The 15,826-nt window shown below is 46.0% G+C and overlaps 1 protein-coding gene and 1 long non-coding RNA gene across 4 annotated transcripts in view; one reads left to right on the plus strand and one right to left on the minus strand.

Annotated features, from left to right (window-relative positions):
- Nucleotides 1-7,962, plus strand: part of LOC311598705 — a 37,261-nt gene extending 29,299 nt beyond the window's left edge. The window contains exons 2-3 of the long non-coding RNA XR_014779632.1: nucleotides 5,385-5,482; nucleotides 6,767-7,962. This is a non-coding gene — a long non-coding RNA (uncharacterized lncRNA). The remainder of the gene's footprint in view (nucleotides 1-5,384; nucleotides 5,483-6,766) is intronic.
- The window catches only part of PRKCQ (protein kinase C theta), a 130,549-nt gene that overhangs the window by 3,213 nt on the left and 111,510 nt on the right, over nucleotides 1-15,826 (minus strand). For all 3 annotated transcript variants that reach the window (XM_084783975.1, XM_084783976.1, XM_084783977.1), the window contains one exon: nucleotides 7,983-8,171. In XM_084783975.1, coding sequence (XP_084640101.1) covers nucleotides 7,983-8,171 — 189 coding nt within the window. The remainder of the gene's footprint in view (nucleotides 1-7,982; nucleotides 8,172-15,826) is intronic.

The raw sequence follows: 15,826 nt of genomic DNA on the forward strand, positions 1-15,826 counted from the left end.
TAATCACACAGGCATGCTGCAGAAAACTGCATTTTCTCTTATTAACTGATCAATCAACTAATTAAATAAGAGAGTCTCGCTTAAAGTTCCAAGCACAGTCAGGCATGGTAGCATACATCTGCAATCCCAACACCTGTGAGGTGGAGGCAGGGAGATCAGGCGTGAAGGGCTAGCCTAGGCTACAAAGTGAGTTTTATGCCAGACTGAGATACTGGAGATCCTGTCTTAATAACAAGTTCTGAGCATAAGGCTTAGGAATCCACTGCACATCCATTGCTAAGTCCTCAGTATGGTCCTGATGCCACTCTCACCATTACCATATGGTGTCCACGGAGGACTCTTAGTGAGACCCTGTGCATCAAGCGCTTTATAAAAGTACGACACAGTGGAAGTAGCCTGAGGCTATCATGCAAGAAACGCACCACATTTTTAGATTATGGAATGAAGGATTAATTTCCTATGCCAGCCGTTTTTCTATTACTGTAGCCAAAATGCCTGATGTGATATACTTTAAAAATAGAAAAGTTCATCTTGGCACATGGTGTCAGAGGTTTCACCCCGTGGTCAGTTGGCTTCATGGGCGAATCAGAACACCCAGGCCGGAAGCCTGGATCAAGGGGACTTACCTCAGTGGAGGAGGAAAGCAAAAAGAGAGGAGGTAGAGCTAGGATCTGACAGTCTCCCCAACAACCCAACTTCTTTACCCTATGCTCCATCTCTTAGAGGTTCCGCTACGTCTCCAGCCTCTATCACCTGGGCCTAAGGATAGCATTTCAGATCCAGAGTAAGCAGTTCTATCTGTAAATGGGGGGTTAGTTAAGGTGACCTCCAGGACCCAGAGAGTTCTGATGTTCTTGTACTCTTGCTAACTCTTGCTCCACTCCAGCACTAATAAACCCATTCCGTCTCCCAAGACAAAGCTGCTCACTAATGGACCACTTGCCTCTCTCAGCTTCATGAGGACATTTCACCTTCTAGGAGGTGGCTCAGCCCCGCCACTTCTCCACAGATTCCCTTCCCCCAATCATTCCTCTTTAGATGCTGGCCCAGTCCTCAGGGCTCTGCTTGAGCCCTCTCTTCCTCGATTACCTCCACTGTCACAGAGATCAGCCCCCTCCTCAAGCCCATCTGATCGGCTACACGATTCAACCAAAGCTCTCTGAGAGTCACGCTCAGTGTTAGCTGTCCCAAACTGGTCCGCACGGTTTGGCTCGGTCACTCTACTTGTCTGTATTTACGGTGTTCAGCAGGATATGGTGGTTTATGTGGAACGACTAATCAAGGCAATGAACGTCTTATCGCCTCACTTTTTTTGGGGGGGGGTGAGGAATGAGAGCCCTGCAGCCCTGCAGCTCAGTATTGTTAACTACAGGCCACTTGCTGGGCAGCAGATCCTCTGAACTCAGGGCTTGCATTGACGAGATAGCTTGTAGCGTCATCCTACTTTTAAAAATACATATTGAAAAACAAGAACTTGGACATGAGCTGGCTGAGCAAGGAAAGGACTTCTCACACCACTTTCTCAGGGTGACGGATCCAGCCAGCAGCGGAGGCATCATGGCACCTCCCCCTCCCTCCCACTCTAAGGGTAGGTAGTACCTCTGCTGTATTCCACGGAACATTTTCCAACTGTTTTCACCTGGTGTCTGCTTTCCAACTCTGTCTTTCTTATGGGCTGTGGCTCTGGGGAACGGGCATGCTTTGTATCTCCATTGCTCACAGAGTCTAGCACCTTCCTTGCTACTAAGTAGCTGCTGAGTTAGATAACTGAAGATGCTGTCTTCCCAGGTTATCTGCAGAAAGCATGTCCTCTGTACTTTCCTTCTCTCAGCCTCGTGTTTTTAGCACATAGAAAAGACACCAAGTTTGCAGTAAGACTCTTTTCCCTGTGGACTCAACAACCAGCAAGTCAACACATGGAAAGGCACGTGTGTGTGTGTGTGTGTGTGTGTGTGTGTGTGTGTGTATGTGGGTGTGCGTGCATGAGTGTAGGTACCTGTGGGGGCCACAAGAGGGCACTGGACCTCCTTGAGCTGAAGTTACTGTAGCTTGTGAGCTGCCTAGCATGGGTGCTGGGAGCTGAACTCTGGTTCTCTGGAAGAGCAGCAAGTGCTCTTAAATGCTGAGCCAACTGTCCAGTCTTAATTTATATATATTAGAGGGAATAAGCAGCTTGCCCTACATCTCTCTCTTAAGAGTTAATCATAATAAGGAATTGACTTCTGTCTCTTAAGGATATTTTAAAGAAACAAGATAAGATAGAAAGCTTAAGTGTCTTAAGCATGGGCCCAAATCTAGCTGACATTGGTATAATAAAATGTTTTAGGGAATTAAGTTAGAAATCATTGCCCTGGGCCAACTGCAAGCCATGCTCAGTTTTCCATTAGATTTTTCTTAGAAAACATGTGACATTTGGACCAAGAGAATCCTAACAAAGAGCCATCTGAGCTTGGCTTAGGCACCTGTGAAATAAAATAAATGTCTTTTTAAAAGCAAAATGGAAAACGAGAAGATAATCTGGTTCTCCAGCCCCGAAGTTCAATATTCTTTCTGTCCTTATCTTTTCTTCCAGGAACAAACAGGCTCACTTAATGGCCTGAGGGTGACAGGTTCTGAGGATGCCAAGGTCAAGGGCTCTGCTGCAGCAAAGGTACCCCAAGGACGCAAGGCTAGTGCTGCTTCTGCTAGTAAATGCTTCCTATATTTACAGGAAACAGCTCGCTCTCACATAAAAAGCTGGGATAAAGTTGGAGTTTGTTTAAATTTATTTGACAGCCTGGCTGGGAAGCAATTTGTCGCCATCAGCAGCTGTGACAAGTTGTACCTGGTTCCCACCGTCCCTCTTGAGTTCCTTCTCAGAAAAAAAAAAAGGTCCTGTGAGAAGGGGGATGGATTTCTGTTTAACAGCGTTGCTTCCCCATTATGTTTAACACAAGGTCCGGACATCCTAGATAAATAAGTGGGGGAGAGAGGGGCGGCTTGCTTTTTATTTTGGCACCAGGCAACGGATAACGGCAGCCCAGCACAGGCTCTCCTGACACGCAGTTGTTCAGTGGGCTGTGTGTGCCCTGTCCTGTGAGAGCTCAAGTGGCAGAGTCTGTCACCAATGTGGTGACAGGTGCCACACAGCCACGCTGCCTCTTCCAGCCTTTTGGGTGCATGGGGTGGCTGGCGGGAGGAGGGTGGGAGACTCAGGATGTGTTGGTTTTACATCATGGAAAAGTCCCTGGGGAGAATTTCTGAGGAATAGCATTTTGTTTGGATTTTTGCAGAAGAGGGGGCCTGAGGCTATGGCAGCAGTTGGAGTAAGCTTTAGAGCGATCCAGGAGGAGAGATAAACTGTAATTGCACAATGGAAGCTAATTTTTATCAGGCCAATTGCTGCAATGTGTGCAAGAGGAAGAGCAAGGATTTTTTTTCAAATTAATGTCAGAAACAACAAACCCAAAGGCTTCCAAGCCTTTCTGTCTCTTGAGCTTCTCTGTTTTTATCTTTAATTGCCTTAATTTCTGATCTATTCAACCAGTTTATGGCCCACTCTCATGACACACTTCTCTTCTGCTGCCGATAATCTGGATAGATGTCTATTTTTGTATTTACACGGCATTTAATCTTATGTTTGCTCTTTACAAAATTTACTACATTTATTCATTTATTTACATGTGTGTGCGCGCGCGTGCATGCGTGTGTGTTGATTCTCTCCCTGGTCATCAATCTCAGGTCATCAGGCTTTGGGGCTAGTGCCTCTACCTGCTGAGCCATAGCAATCCTACTTCTGCTTTTTAAGTTTTCTGGGTGGGGGTGTGCAAGTATGTGTATGCAGGTATGTATGTGGACACCAGAGGTTAACCTGGCCTGTTCTTTCTCAGGTGTCTCTATTCTGGTTTTATTTGTTGAAAAAAAACTTTTTACCATTAATTTTTGTTTTACATGTTTGGGTGCTTGGTCTGCATGTATGTCTGTGTACCATGTGTGTGTCTGGTGCCTGTGAAGGCCAGAAGAGGGTGTCAGATCCCTGGAACTGGAGCTAAGGACAGTAGTGAGTGAGTCATCATGAGGGTGCTGAGACCTGAACCCCAGGTCCTCTGTAAGAGCTGCAGGTGCTCCTAATCCACACCATCTCTCTGGCACCCCCACCTCACCCCCAACACCTTGTTTTTTATGTCAGGACCTCTCTCACTTGGCCTAGTGCTCAGCAGGCCAGCAGGCCCAGGGAGCAGCCTGTTTTCATCGCCCCAGTTCTGGGATTCCAAGTGTGTAGCACCTTGCCTGGCTGCTTTTAAGTTTTTTTTTTTTTGTTGTTGTTGTTTGTTTTTTGGTTTTGGTTTTACGAGATAGGGTTTCTCTGTGTGGTCTTGGCTCTCCTGGATGCTTTTAAGTTTTTTATTGTTTGAAATGATGGCAGGCTCTGTCTCTCTTGCAAGCGTATATAGTCACAGCCATATGCCTGCCCAATACCTGCCCGTCAACATGAATCCACCACTTTAAGAGCTGTGTAAGCCGGCAGCAGTGGCACATGCCTGTAATCCGAGCACTCGGGAGGCAGAAGCAGGCAGATCTCTGAGAGTTCGAGGCCAGCCTGGTCTAAAAAGTGGGTCCAGGACAGCCAGAACTACACAGAGAAACCCCATCTGGCAGGTAAGTGGGTTGGGGGCGGGGGTGGGGGTGGGGAGGGGGGAAGAACATTGTGTAGATTGACTCTGAGAGCAGTTACCCTCTGGATATGGATATTGACTTTTTGCTTTGGGGTCTATGATCCTGGCAGCTTTGTGAGGTATCAATATTTTGCTGTTTTCATTGTGGCATGGGTGTCTATGATACATTCTCTATTAATCCTTTCCTCTTACCCAATAATCGTTCCTACCCTGGCAACTAGCCCTCCCTACTTCCCTCCAAGTTACTTCTGGTTCTGCCTGCCTAATTCACCTACCACAGCTGCCTGACGATGTCCCAGATGCTGAGGGGACACTCGGCATTTGGAAGGCACAGCAGGAAGGCTGGTTGTGGAGCGTGCACATGTGTTGGGGGACTGCAAGTAACTCTGGGGCCCCTGTCAGGTGACTTGTCTGACTGACTGGCTCCTGATTTAAGGATGACTAAACCTCTAATGATGGGAAGAACAGGGCTCCTCTTCAGTTCCTTTTTTCCAGAAAGTTCTGTTGGTCCTGGTGCCTCAGTCTAGCTGTCACTGCTAAAGATGGAGTGACTGACCCCTCGAAACGCAGATATTGAAGTCCTAATGCCAGTGTGACTGTGGAGAGGGACTTTACGGAAGTGATGACGATTGGATGAGGTCACCAGGATGGAGCCCCCTTCTCATAAGATTAGTGTCCTTAAAAAATAAGAGCTATGGGAGTAGTTCTCGCTCACCTCTTCTCTCTCAGATACAGGAAGGCGATGCCTATATACCGCCCATGAAGAGAGCCAGCACCAAGACCTGACCCCGATGACCCTTGATCTCGGACATCTAACCTCTAGAATGGTAAGAGATAAGCCTGTGGGAGCTGCATTTGTATTCCAGTGTGTGGTAGGTGGGGCTTGCTGGGGGCGGGGCATCGCATTTAAATACTGCCTCTGACAGCATGCCAAGCAGTTACGACCCAGTGAGAGAGACCCTGCCTGGTTATTCTGGGTACATTTTGTTATGGCAGCTGACATGTTCAATTCACATTGAGGTCTTCATACAGCCAAGTGTAAAACAAATGTACTGACTGTCATGAAACTTGAACTCGCCTTTACATAAAGTGAAACGGTCTGCACTCAAATCTCACCAGCTTCTTTTTACTGCTATCATCCCCCCGCCTTTAAACTAATTTTTAAATTAGCTTTCATTCTACATGTGTTTTGTTTGCTCATTAAAAGTGAATTTAATTGGTCATTCAGGGAGTTTTCTGAGCTCGGTGCTTGCTTGGCTCAGAGACAGAAGGTGCATGGAACAGGCTGATTTGTAAATACCTTCTTCCATTAACCTCCGGCCGACTTTCCTATGAGGCTTTGTCAACACCTCTCAGATTTGAGATCCCGACTCCCAGGGAGAGCTCTGGAGTCACCTCAGTTTCTCATGCCTCAGACAAGTTGTCACTTGCCTCAGAGACATGGAAGTATAAAGTCCATTCGCTTTAATCCTAAGTAGTTCCTCAAGAGAGAGAAAGCGGACTAGTGAGAAAGATGAGCCTGGAATTGTTTGTTCTCTCCCTCCCTCCCTCCCTCCCTCCCTCCCTCCCTCCTTCCCTGCTTCTTCTACTTCTGGTACTTAGAGGGAACCTAGAACTTTTGTATGGTTAGAAACACCCCTGCCACTGAGCTGTACCCCATCCATGGAAATGCTTTCAAAGTTTTGATTTATAGCTTATTAATAGAGGCTGTAGAGAGAGCCCATGGGTTAATAATTTGTAATGGACTTATCAGGCTATATATAATATATATGCACACATGTGTGTATAGTAATAATAATTAAAGAAAAGAGGTCATGAATTTGAGAGAGGAGACAAAGGAAGAATCAATGAGTTCAGGTTCAGTCAGAGATGTGCTGTTAAAAAATTGAATCTCTTATTCTTTAATTATTATATAGTTAACCTATATTTAAATATTATAATAAAGATTTAATAATATTTAAATATATGTATATTACACATGTGTCATTTAAATATTAATATCTAAATTAAATATTTAAATATTATTAATTCATATGTATATAACATATTATTTAAATATTATTAATTCTTTACTATAATATTATATGTATTATACTATTATATCAATACAGGCCTAAGCAGAGACCCAAGTGTTGGAAGGGAAGAGAACAAGGAGACAGGCCACCTTCGTATGACCACAGTTCCTTCTCCACAGGCCAGAACCTGCCAGCCGTGAGCTCTGAACAGAGCTGGGCAGTGGCCTTGCACTAACGTTAAGACTGACATGCTGACTGGCGCCTCGGGTTACCAGCTTCAGAAGTTTGCCTTCACCAGAGTGAGCAGAGAAGTCGGCATCCTGTTGAAAGTTCAAGCCAGGATGGAGGATGAAAGGAGTATCGTACACAGGAGGCAGATAACACACACGGAACAAAGAAACCACATACTGTGACTGCTTAGGAGAACCAGCTCCAGCTCCATCCAGACTCACCCAAGGCTGCCTGACCATTTATTGTATAAATGGTGAAAAGAGGATTTATGTTACTCCCCTCCTGTCACCCCCACCCAATTCCTTTTTTTTTTTTTGAAACAATGTCTCATGTAGTCATATGGCCTGGTATGGCCTCAAACTCACTAAGCAGCTGGTGTGAGCTGAAATTGCTGCCTCTTCCTCCCAAGTGTGGGAACATGGGAATGCAGAGTGTGCCACCATGCTTGCCTGTAAATTCTAGTTGGATTGGGGGGGGGGGGGGCTTGATCATGGCTGTTTTATTTTTCAAAGTTAAAATTTTCCTGTTACTCTAGTATACAAAATAATGGATTTCACTGTGACATTTTTAAGATATATAAAACATTATACTTAGCTCATGCTTGTGCCCCCATTACACTTCTCTTTCCAGCCGTCCCTCTCCAGCTGGTTTCTTTCCTTCCCTCAAATAGTTTCCCTTCTACTTTCACACACACACACACACACACACACACACACACACACACACACACACACACGAGTCTGCCTATGAGAAACAACCAGACACAGCTCTTTCTCCTTCCTCCCCTCACACTCTCTTGATCCCCTGAGTGTGTATTTAAGATTAAGTGCTTTGGGTGACATAGAGACAGTGGCATCCCACTGTACAATTCAATGCACGCTGTGCTGTTTGGCTGTGTCTGGCTCAGAACTTGAAAGCAAATGGGACTGACTGAGAAGAATCTAACACTGATTTTGCCATTCCCTTCTTAGCTTTTGTTTCTCTTTCTTGTTTCTTTTCATTTCTTTCTTGGCTTGCTTTTTCAGTGCTAGGGGTCAAGCCCAGGGTCTTGCACATTTGAGGCTTCGGCGCCATTTCTTACCTTCACTAGAAGATCCTTGGCCTCCTTTTCTAGCCACCGTGGGTAAAAGGGGTTGTCCATGCGGATGGAGTGGAACAGCTCCTCCTCATCCTGCCCGTGGAAAGGCGACTGGCCAATCAGCATCTCATAAAGTAGAACCCCGAAGGACCACCAGTCGACGGAATGGTTGTATTTCTGACCCAGCAAGATCTGCAGGACCAAGAGCATCTTTAGCTGATACAGGAGTCTGATGACTGATAGCATTTCCAAGGATGGAGGCAAATGACTGCCTGTGATAGCGGTAGTCTCAGCCAGTAACTGTATCTACTGGCAAGTGGAAGACTGGGAACAAATGGCTACAGTATGACTTTAGGGTACCATTTTTGAATTATTGTCCTCTGGCTTTGATGGTAGCATCCAACCAAGCCTGTAGCTTTGGTTTTCCTATCTATGCTGTGAGGTTCTGGTCAGGGCAGGAATCGTATTTCCTACAGAGTCTAAGTTCTCCATTACCTTTGATGCGGACAGCCAAACAGAACCCAGTGGATTCTGTTCTCCCATCTCTGCATAAAGTCACTCAGGTAATTGAGTACACAAGGATGCCATTTAATCCAGTGCCATCTTTAAATACCCAGTGAATCACAGTTGTTCGTGTCAAGAGTCATGCACCTAGTCAATAGGATGCAGAATCCAGTCATGTGATCATCACGAGAGAGGACAGCAGGACTCAAGTCAGAGGACCAGGGACTCCTCAAAGCTACATAAGGCGAGCTATGAGCATGGTCTGGTCTATCATCTGGTGAGGAGGATTCAAGGCAAGAATTCTACCGAAAAGCAATAAAGACTTTGTACCTTGACTTTCAGCAGTTTCCTTTGCTACTAGAAGGCCAAGCATGTGCAAGCCACTGTGTCATTGCACATTGTCCTAATGCAGCAAGCCCCCAGCTTTGCTAAAATGGTACGTTGTGAGATCCATGACCGCATGAATGGCTGAAGATGGTATAATGGTGGGTGTATAAGCAAAAGCAACAAAATCGGTGTGCTTAAGAAACATGGGCACTCTGTTTAATGTCGCAATGTTTACAGGAACTAAGATAGGGCAAGAGGCAAAGAGCCCAGCAGTAGAATGAATACACAAAGAAATTGTGACACGTAGACACAGCAGAATGTTACCCAGTGACAAAAGCATATGAACCCAGAGCACTGAATGCTAAGTGAAATCAGCCAGATACAATGACAAACACTGCCTGGCTCTCTGTGTGAGATAGCCCAGGCTCTGGATCAGAATGGAGCGAGACTGCCTGGCTCCCCTGTGTGAGATAGCCCAGGCTCTGGATCAGAATGGAGCGAGACTGCCTGACTCCCCTGTGTGAGATAGCCCAGGCTCTGGATCAGAATAGAGCGAGACTGCCTGGCTCCCTGTGTGAGATAGACCAAGCTCTGGATCAGAATAGAGCGAGACTGCCTGGCTCCCCTGTGTGAGATAGCCCAGGCTCTGGATCAGAATAGAGCGAGACTGCCTGGCTCCCTGTGTGAGATAGCCCAGGCTCTGGATCAGAATAGAGCGAGACTGCCTGGTTCCCCTGTGTGAGATAGCCCAGGCTCTGGATCAGAATAGAGCGAGACTGCCTGACTCCCCTGTGTGAGATAGCCCAGGCTCTGAATCAGAATAGAGCGAGACTGCCTGGCTCCCCTGTGTGAGATAGCCCAGGCTCTGGATCAGAATAGAGCGAGACTGCCTGACTCCCCTGTGTGAGATAGCCCAGGCTCTGGATCAGAATAGAGCGAGACTGCCTGGCTCCCTGTGTGAGATAGCCCAGGCTCTGGATCAGAATAGAGCGAGACTGCCTGGCTCCCCTGTGTGAGATAGCCCAGGCTCTGGATCAGAATGGAGCGAGACTGCCTGGCTCCCCTGTGTGAGATAGCCCAGGCTCTGGATCAGAATAGAGCGAGACTGCCTGGCTCCCTGTGTGAGATAGACCAAGCTCTGGATCAGAATGGAGCGAGACTGCCTGGCTCCCCTGTGTGAGGTAGCCCAAGCTCTGGATCAGAATGGAGCGAGACCTGGGACATGGTGCAATGTCCCACAACCGAATCGTTCTGATGGTTGTATAAAATCCCACATGTTCTGCACAGGTGGAGTCTCTCATCTGAGCAGCTTGGCAGGGGTGGGGATGGGGCACTCTTTATCTCTCCAGAAGCTACCTTGTTAGAAAAGATGTTTATATCTGGCTACCTTATTACAGAGTGGCTCCAAGTAGCCTACAGAAGAGAGAAAATTCAAGGAGATTTGTGACCTGGAAATTTCTGTAAGTACAATGTTGAACAGCTACTTGAATGAAACTTTCCCCACGTGTGAAAATAAAGATCATTTTGCAGTTGGCCACCGTTGTAAACTGCTACCTGCTAGCTGTAATTCAATGTTTAAGAATAAAAGCCCATCTTACAGTCAACACACAAAAAGCCAACCTTATTTTCCATAAGGAATATTGTAAAAGTGAGACCCAGATAGGAAGAAAAGTAAGAAAAGTTGCACCATTAGTATCTACAGTCAATTGGTTCAGCCCCACACAAAGAGGAACCTGTATTAGGTACAGGGCTCACATGCAATTCCCAGGACATGCCACAAGGTGGCAACCAGCACCAGCTCTGAGCAACAAGCGTCTCTGTAAACAACTTCATTTTGGAGGAACAAATAAAAAAGAGATTTGGAGGCCAGGAGACAGCTGTCGTGGAAATTAGAGCTTCGAGGCTAGGTGATTTTAGTTAAAGTAAATGCAGTCTTATGCTAGGAGGAAGGAACAGAATGTAAATTTATACAGGGAACACGCTGTTCAAGAAGGACCGCTAACACACACCAGGTGTTTTGTCATGCATTAGGTCTTGGTTTCTAAGAACACCCGGAGGAGCCTGGGCTGTTACCCCTGCAGGATGCTGACTGGACTTAGGGGGCTGTGTTTCTTATTTCAGATCTCACAGTGAGTTGAGAGCTGGCTTCTGAAATCCAGTCTCTGAGGATTTCAATTCACAGTTCATATTATCTCCTGGTGTTTGTCTCTTCCTGCATGGCTCTTTGCACTGTTCGGTGGTGGAAAGGGCAGTGGGGCTGTACTGGTTTGAGGGTCCCCTCTTCTAGTGCTGCCTTACTCCAAGAACTAGATTCCCAACTTCAAACTGGAGAAACTGGCCAAAAAAACAAATAAAACAAAACAAAACAAAAAAACCTAATAATGGCTTTGCCACTTTCTGACACAGACCCTCTTTGTCCCTTGTAATGGGTGACAGTAGCAGGGCCTTCTGCCTCTTGGAGCTAGGGTGTTAAGGTGTGCACACTCCTGAGATGAAGATGAACAGCTGCTTGGTGACATGCATCGCATTAGTGAACGTAAGAATCAAGGAGCAAACAGGACACTTGGGCTAGAGGTAGAGTTGAAGTAAATGACACAAATATATGGGAGGTAAGAAAAGACAGTGACATGTCTCATTCAGACAGCTTGCCTCTAGTGAGGCTAGACCAGTGGACTCATCAACCATGTTTTGGCCAAAAATCAGCTTTTTTAGAGAGGAAAAAGTCTTAAAAACAGCACTTCGGATAATAGATTTACATCTGCTATCACCAGTGAGTCCTTGCTAGATACAGATTATAAATTTTATATTGTACTTGCTTGGCATCCTTACCAGGCATGAGGGTATGAGAATCAAGAATCTGAAGAAAGATATCAGACCTTTCAATACAAGAGTCCTAAAGTATTAAACTAAGATTAAAAAAAATTTTTTTTAAATTACATGTATTGAATGCAGGGAGGCGTGTGCTTGCCATGACACACGTGTGCAGGTCAGAGGACAACTTGCCAGGGGTCTGTTCCTTTTATCATGTGGGTCCTGGGATGGATCCCAGGTGTTGAGGCTTGGTAGCAAGTGCCTTAACCTGCCGAGCCATCTCATGGGCTCCTAAACAAAGATATTTTAAAAAAAGTTATCCGATCTCCTAAGTATAGTCTTCAACCCACAACAAGAAAAAATTTCTTTATAACAGATAGAGAGACCATTACAGAAAAATGCTCAAAAGCAGAGCACGGAGGCCAGTCCCAGATGATGCATCTCCACCCACTCCCGCACCTAAGGCTCAGGGATCAGTGCCAAAGAGGGGGAAGAGATTCTGCAGGAGCCAGAAGAGCAGGGAGTTTGCTGTGAGATCGGCTCTGCTTAGACTGTCAGGAGCTATAGCCATCAAGTCTCACCGGTATGACTGCCTGAACGCAAGCTGACCAAGGCCAACGCCAATAGTCATGCTGAAGAGCACAGCGGAGCCCATGAGGCCTCAACCCTGGACCGGGAACTACAGGCAGCTCAAGAGTGCTGAGGGCAGGAGAGACAGTCTGCCCCAGGGAAGAGCATGCCTACTGGTCATCGAATGTCAAATGGTTAGCCCTGAAAACATGCACACAAGCAATGTTATAAAGACTGAGAAGGTGTACATACGTGTTTAGGACCACACACATGCGCACACCCACACCACCACCAATGAAAAAAGGAGGTCATGGATTTGAAAGAGAGCAAGAAGGAATGCATGGGAGGGGTGAAGAGGAAAAAGAGAAGGGCAGGGATATGATGATATTAAATCTCAAAAAATAAGAGAAATAACTTTTAAAAAGTCACTTGATCTCCTAATTTTAATGACATATATACTTATTCCTACTATTAATAAAATAGAACAAAATTAAGCTATTTAGTACCAGTTGTTTTTTTTTAAAATCTCATTCTTAGTTTAATTAGATCTTATTCATTTTATGTCTGTTCTTTAATTCATAGACCATGTTAATTGGTAGCAATACATGAGATTCCTATGTAATGTAAACACACATATCTTCAGAGTGCTTGCTTAACTGATAAAGAAACAGCATTAAAACCTTGAGAGTAAAGGGCTGCTGCGATGGCTCGGTGGGCTAAGGTACTCATGGCCATATTTGATGTCCTGAGTTTGTTCCCCAGGAGAAAACTGGCTCCTGCAAGTTGTCCTTTGACCTCCCCACGTAAGTCATGGGCTTCTGCAAGTTGTCCTCTGACCTCCCCACGTAAGTCATGAAGCCCCTCATGTGTGTTTACACATATAAAATGATGATAATATAGATAAACAGATGGATAAATAAATGTGCTTGAAAACACGTAGAGGCTGGTGACATGTATGATGGAGAGAAAGAAGCCCTGAGGGAGGGTAGTGACAAGCCTGGGATTCAGGGCAGGAGGTGACAGATTTCCTGGAGATGGCTCAGCAGTTAAGAACAAATACTGCCCTTGTAGAGTACTGGAGTTTGATTCCATGTACCTGCCGTTCAGCTCCAGAGGATCTGATGTCCTCTTTTTGCCTCTCTGGGTACCACTACACATATTCACATATCCCTCCCCTGCATATATGTGTACATAATAAAAAGTGAGGTGAGGGAGGGAGGGAGGAGGGGGGGGGAGAGAGGGAGAGAGAATGAGAATGAAAACAAAGCATGGAATGACAGGGAGAGCAGCATGCTTCAAAGAGAGAGAAAGAGGGAAGTTACAAAAGAAAGCTGCAGGTCACCAAAGGAAGTTCTAGAAACCATGAAAGGAAACAGAGCAAGGAAGGGAAGCTTAGCTGAGGAGAAAGCAAAACCTAAGAATTTGCAGACAGGATGAACAAGAACAGATGCGAAGCTGTTTGGACACACTGAGGTAGAGGGGAAATAAATAGAGGTAGCTCATGGAGTGGGGGTTGGATGGAGTGGGGGAGTGGGCGTGGGGCATGAGGAAGACCCAGAGACCTTTGCTGAGACTAACGTGGTACATGTGAGCTGAGTCAGCCGTTTAGGCTAATCCCCAAAGGGGTTTGGTGCTGAATGGAGTCTGCCCTGAGGTCTCCTGCACTTACTTGCACCATTATGAGCTCCGGCTTCCCCTCAAACTCAAACTGGTTTACTGCACCCACAGTTGGGATCTGTGCTCATATGCAGGTTCTAATATCAGAATAAAGGTATCACAGCAACGAACTGGACAGTTAAAACACCCACAAAGTTCTTGAAGAATTGTGGCCGTCCGTACCTTAAGCCATGGTAGCACAGAGGAAGCAACATGGCTCTTAAGCTCCAGCTGCCACGGTTGATTAGACCGTGAGGATCTGCTGCTGACGCTGTTCTACCTGGGAAACCGGGGGTCTGTCCTCATTAGAAGACCACCCTCCATTCATTCATCCACTTTTTAAAACTTTAAAAAATTTATTTACTTTTATTTTAAGTGCATTGAAGTTTTGCCTGCACTTACATCTATGTGAGAGTGTCAGATCTTGGAGTTATAGATAGTTGTGAGCTCCCATGTGGGTGCTGGGATTAGAACCTGGGTCCTCTGGAGGAACAGTCAGTGCCCTTACCTGTAGAGCCATCTCTTCAGCTCCCATTCATTCACTTTTAAAAGGCTAATTTGTCTCACTTTTCTGGGCCAATCCCCTTACTGAGTCCTTGCCTATGAAAGGGAAGACCATCCAAATCCTCTCCTGAGGGGGACTGGAGAGATGTCCCTCATAGCCTTAAGCCTTTGGATACTTTGGTGGCACTGTTTGGGGAAGCATAGGAGGTGTGGCTTTGCTGGAGGAAGTGTGTCACCGGGTGGGGGCGGGCTTTGAGGTTTCAAAGCCTCTCACTATTCCCAGGGCTTGTGGTTTAAGATGTGAGCTCTCAGCTGCTGGTCCAGCCACCATGCCTGCCTGTTGCCAAACTTCCCCTCTGTAATAGTGATGGACTCTTATCCCTTTGGAACTATAAGCCCAAATAAACCTTCCTTCCATATGTTGCCTTGGTTATGGTGTTTTGTTACAGCAATAGAAAAGTAATGAATATACTGTACGTGTGTGGTTTATGTGCAGATGCAAATGTATGTGAGTGGGTGTGCGCAGCCACAATGGTGTAGGACACTGAGGATCCTGGTACTTAATTTTTTATGTTATTCTTTGAGGCAGGGTCTCTCACTGATTTGGAGCTAGGCTGGTAGTCAGCAAACCCTAGTGATTCTCCTGTCTCTACCTTCCAAAGTTCTGAGTATACCTGTATAACTGGCCATGACTGGTTTTTTTTAAGTTGGTACTGGAAGATTTGAACTCAGGCCCCTATGCTTGCCCAGGAAGATGTCTTACCTACCCACTGTGCCATCTCTCCAGCTGCTGACCAATTCGAGATGTAACCAGTGGGGAAGCTGGGTGCAGGTCTTTACCTTTGGGACTTCTTACAGAACTATAATTATTTCAAAATTTAAGAAGCTTTTCAAAAGTGAGCAACAGTACCAGACTTTAGAGCAAACAAGCAGCTGGGAAGGAATTGGAAAGATTAAAAATAAAATAAATGCAACATGGCCAGATAGTCCCTGCTATGACAAAGACCACATGGTTAGGCAGTCGCTGATCTCCCTGGGGTGGGCAGATGGAGGAGGGAAAGTGAGTTTAGTTAAAAGGACAGATGCCCCCTGAGAAGAATCTACACTCATTTAGAAATGGGGTGTGGCCATCCAAAGAGCATGCATGGACTGGACCCAGGCCCCTACACATATGTAACCGATGGGTAGTTTGATCTTCATGTGGGTCCCCTAGTAAGTTGAGCAGGTGCTGTTTATGATATGGACTCTGTTGCCTGCTTTCGATCACTTTGTCCTAATGGAGCTGCCTTGCCTGGCCTCAGTGGATGAGGATAAGCTCAGTCCTGATGGGATTTGATGTGCTGGGGTGGGTTGGGGGGGGCCTCCCCTTTTCTGAAGAGAAGGGGAGGGATGGGGGAGGGTGGGAGGGAGGGACTACAAGGAGAAGAGGAGGGGCAATGATCGGGCTGTAAAGTGAATATATAAATTAAAAAAGA

This window comes from Acomys minous (genome assembly GCF_964271855.1).
Source record: "Acomys minous genome assembly, chromosome: 5".
In the NCBI taxonomy this organism is placed as follows: Eukaryota; Metazoa; Chordata; class Mammalia; order Rodentia; family Muridae; genus Acomys; species Acomys minous.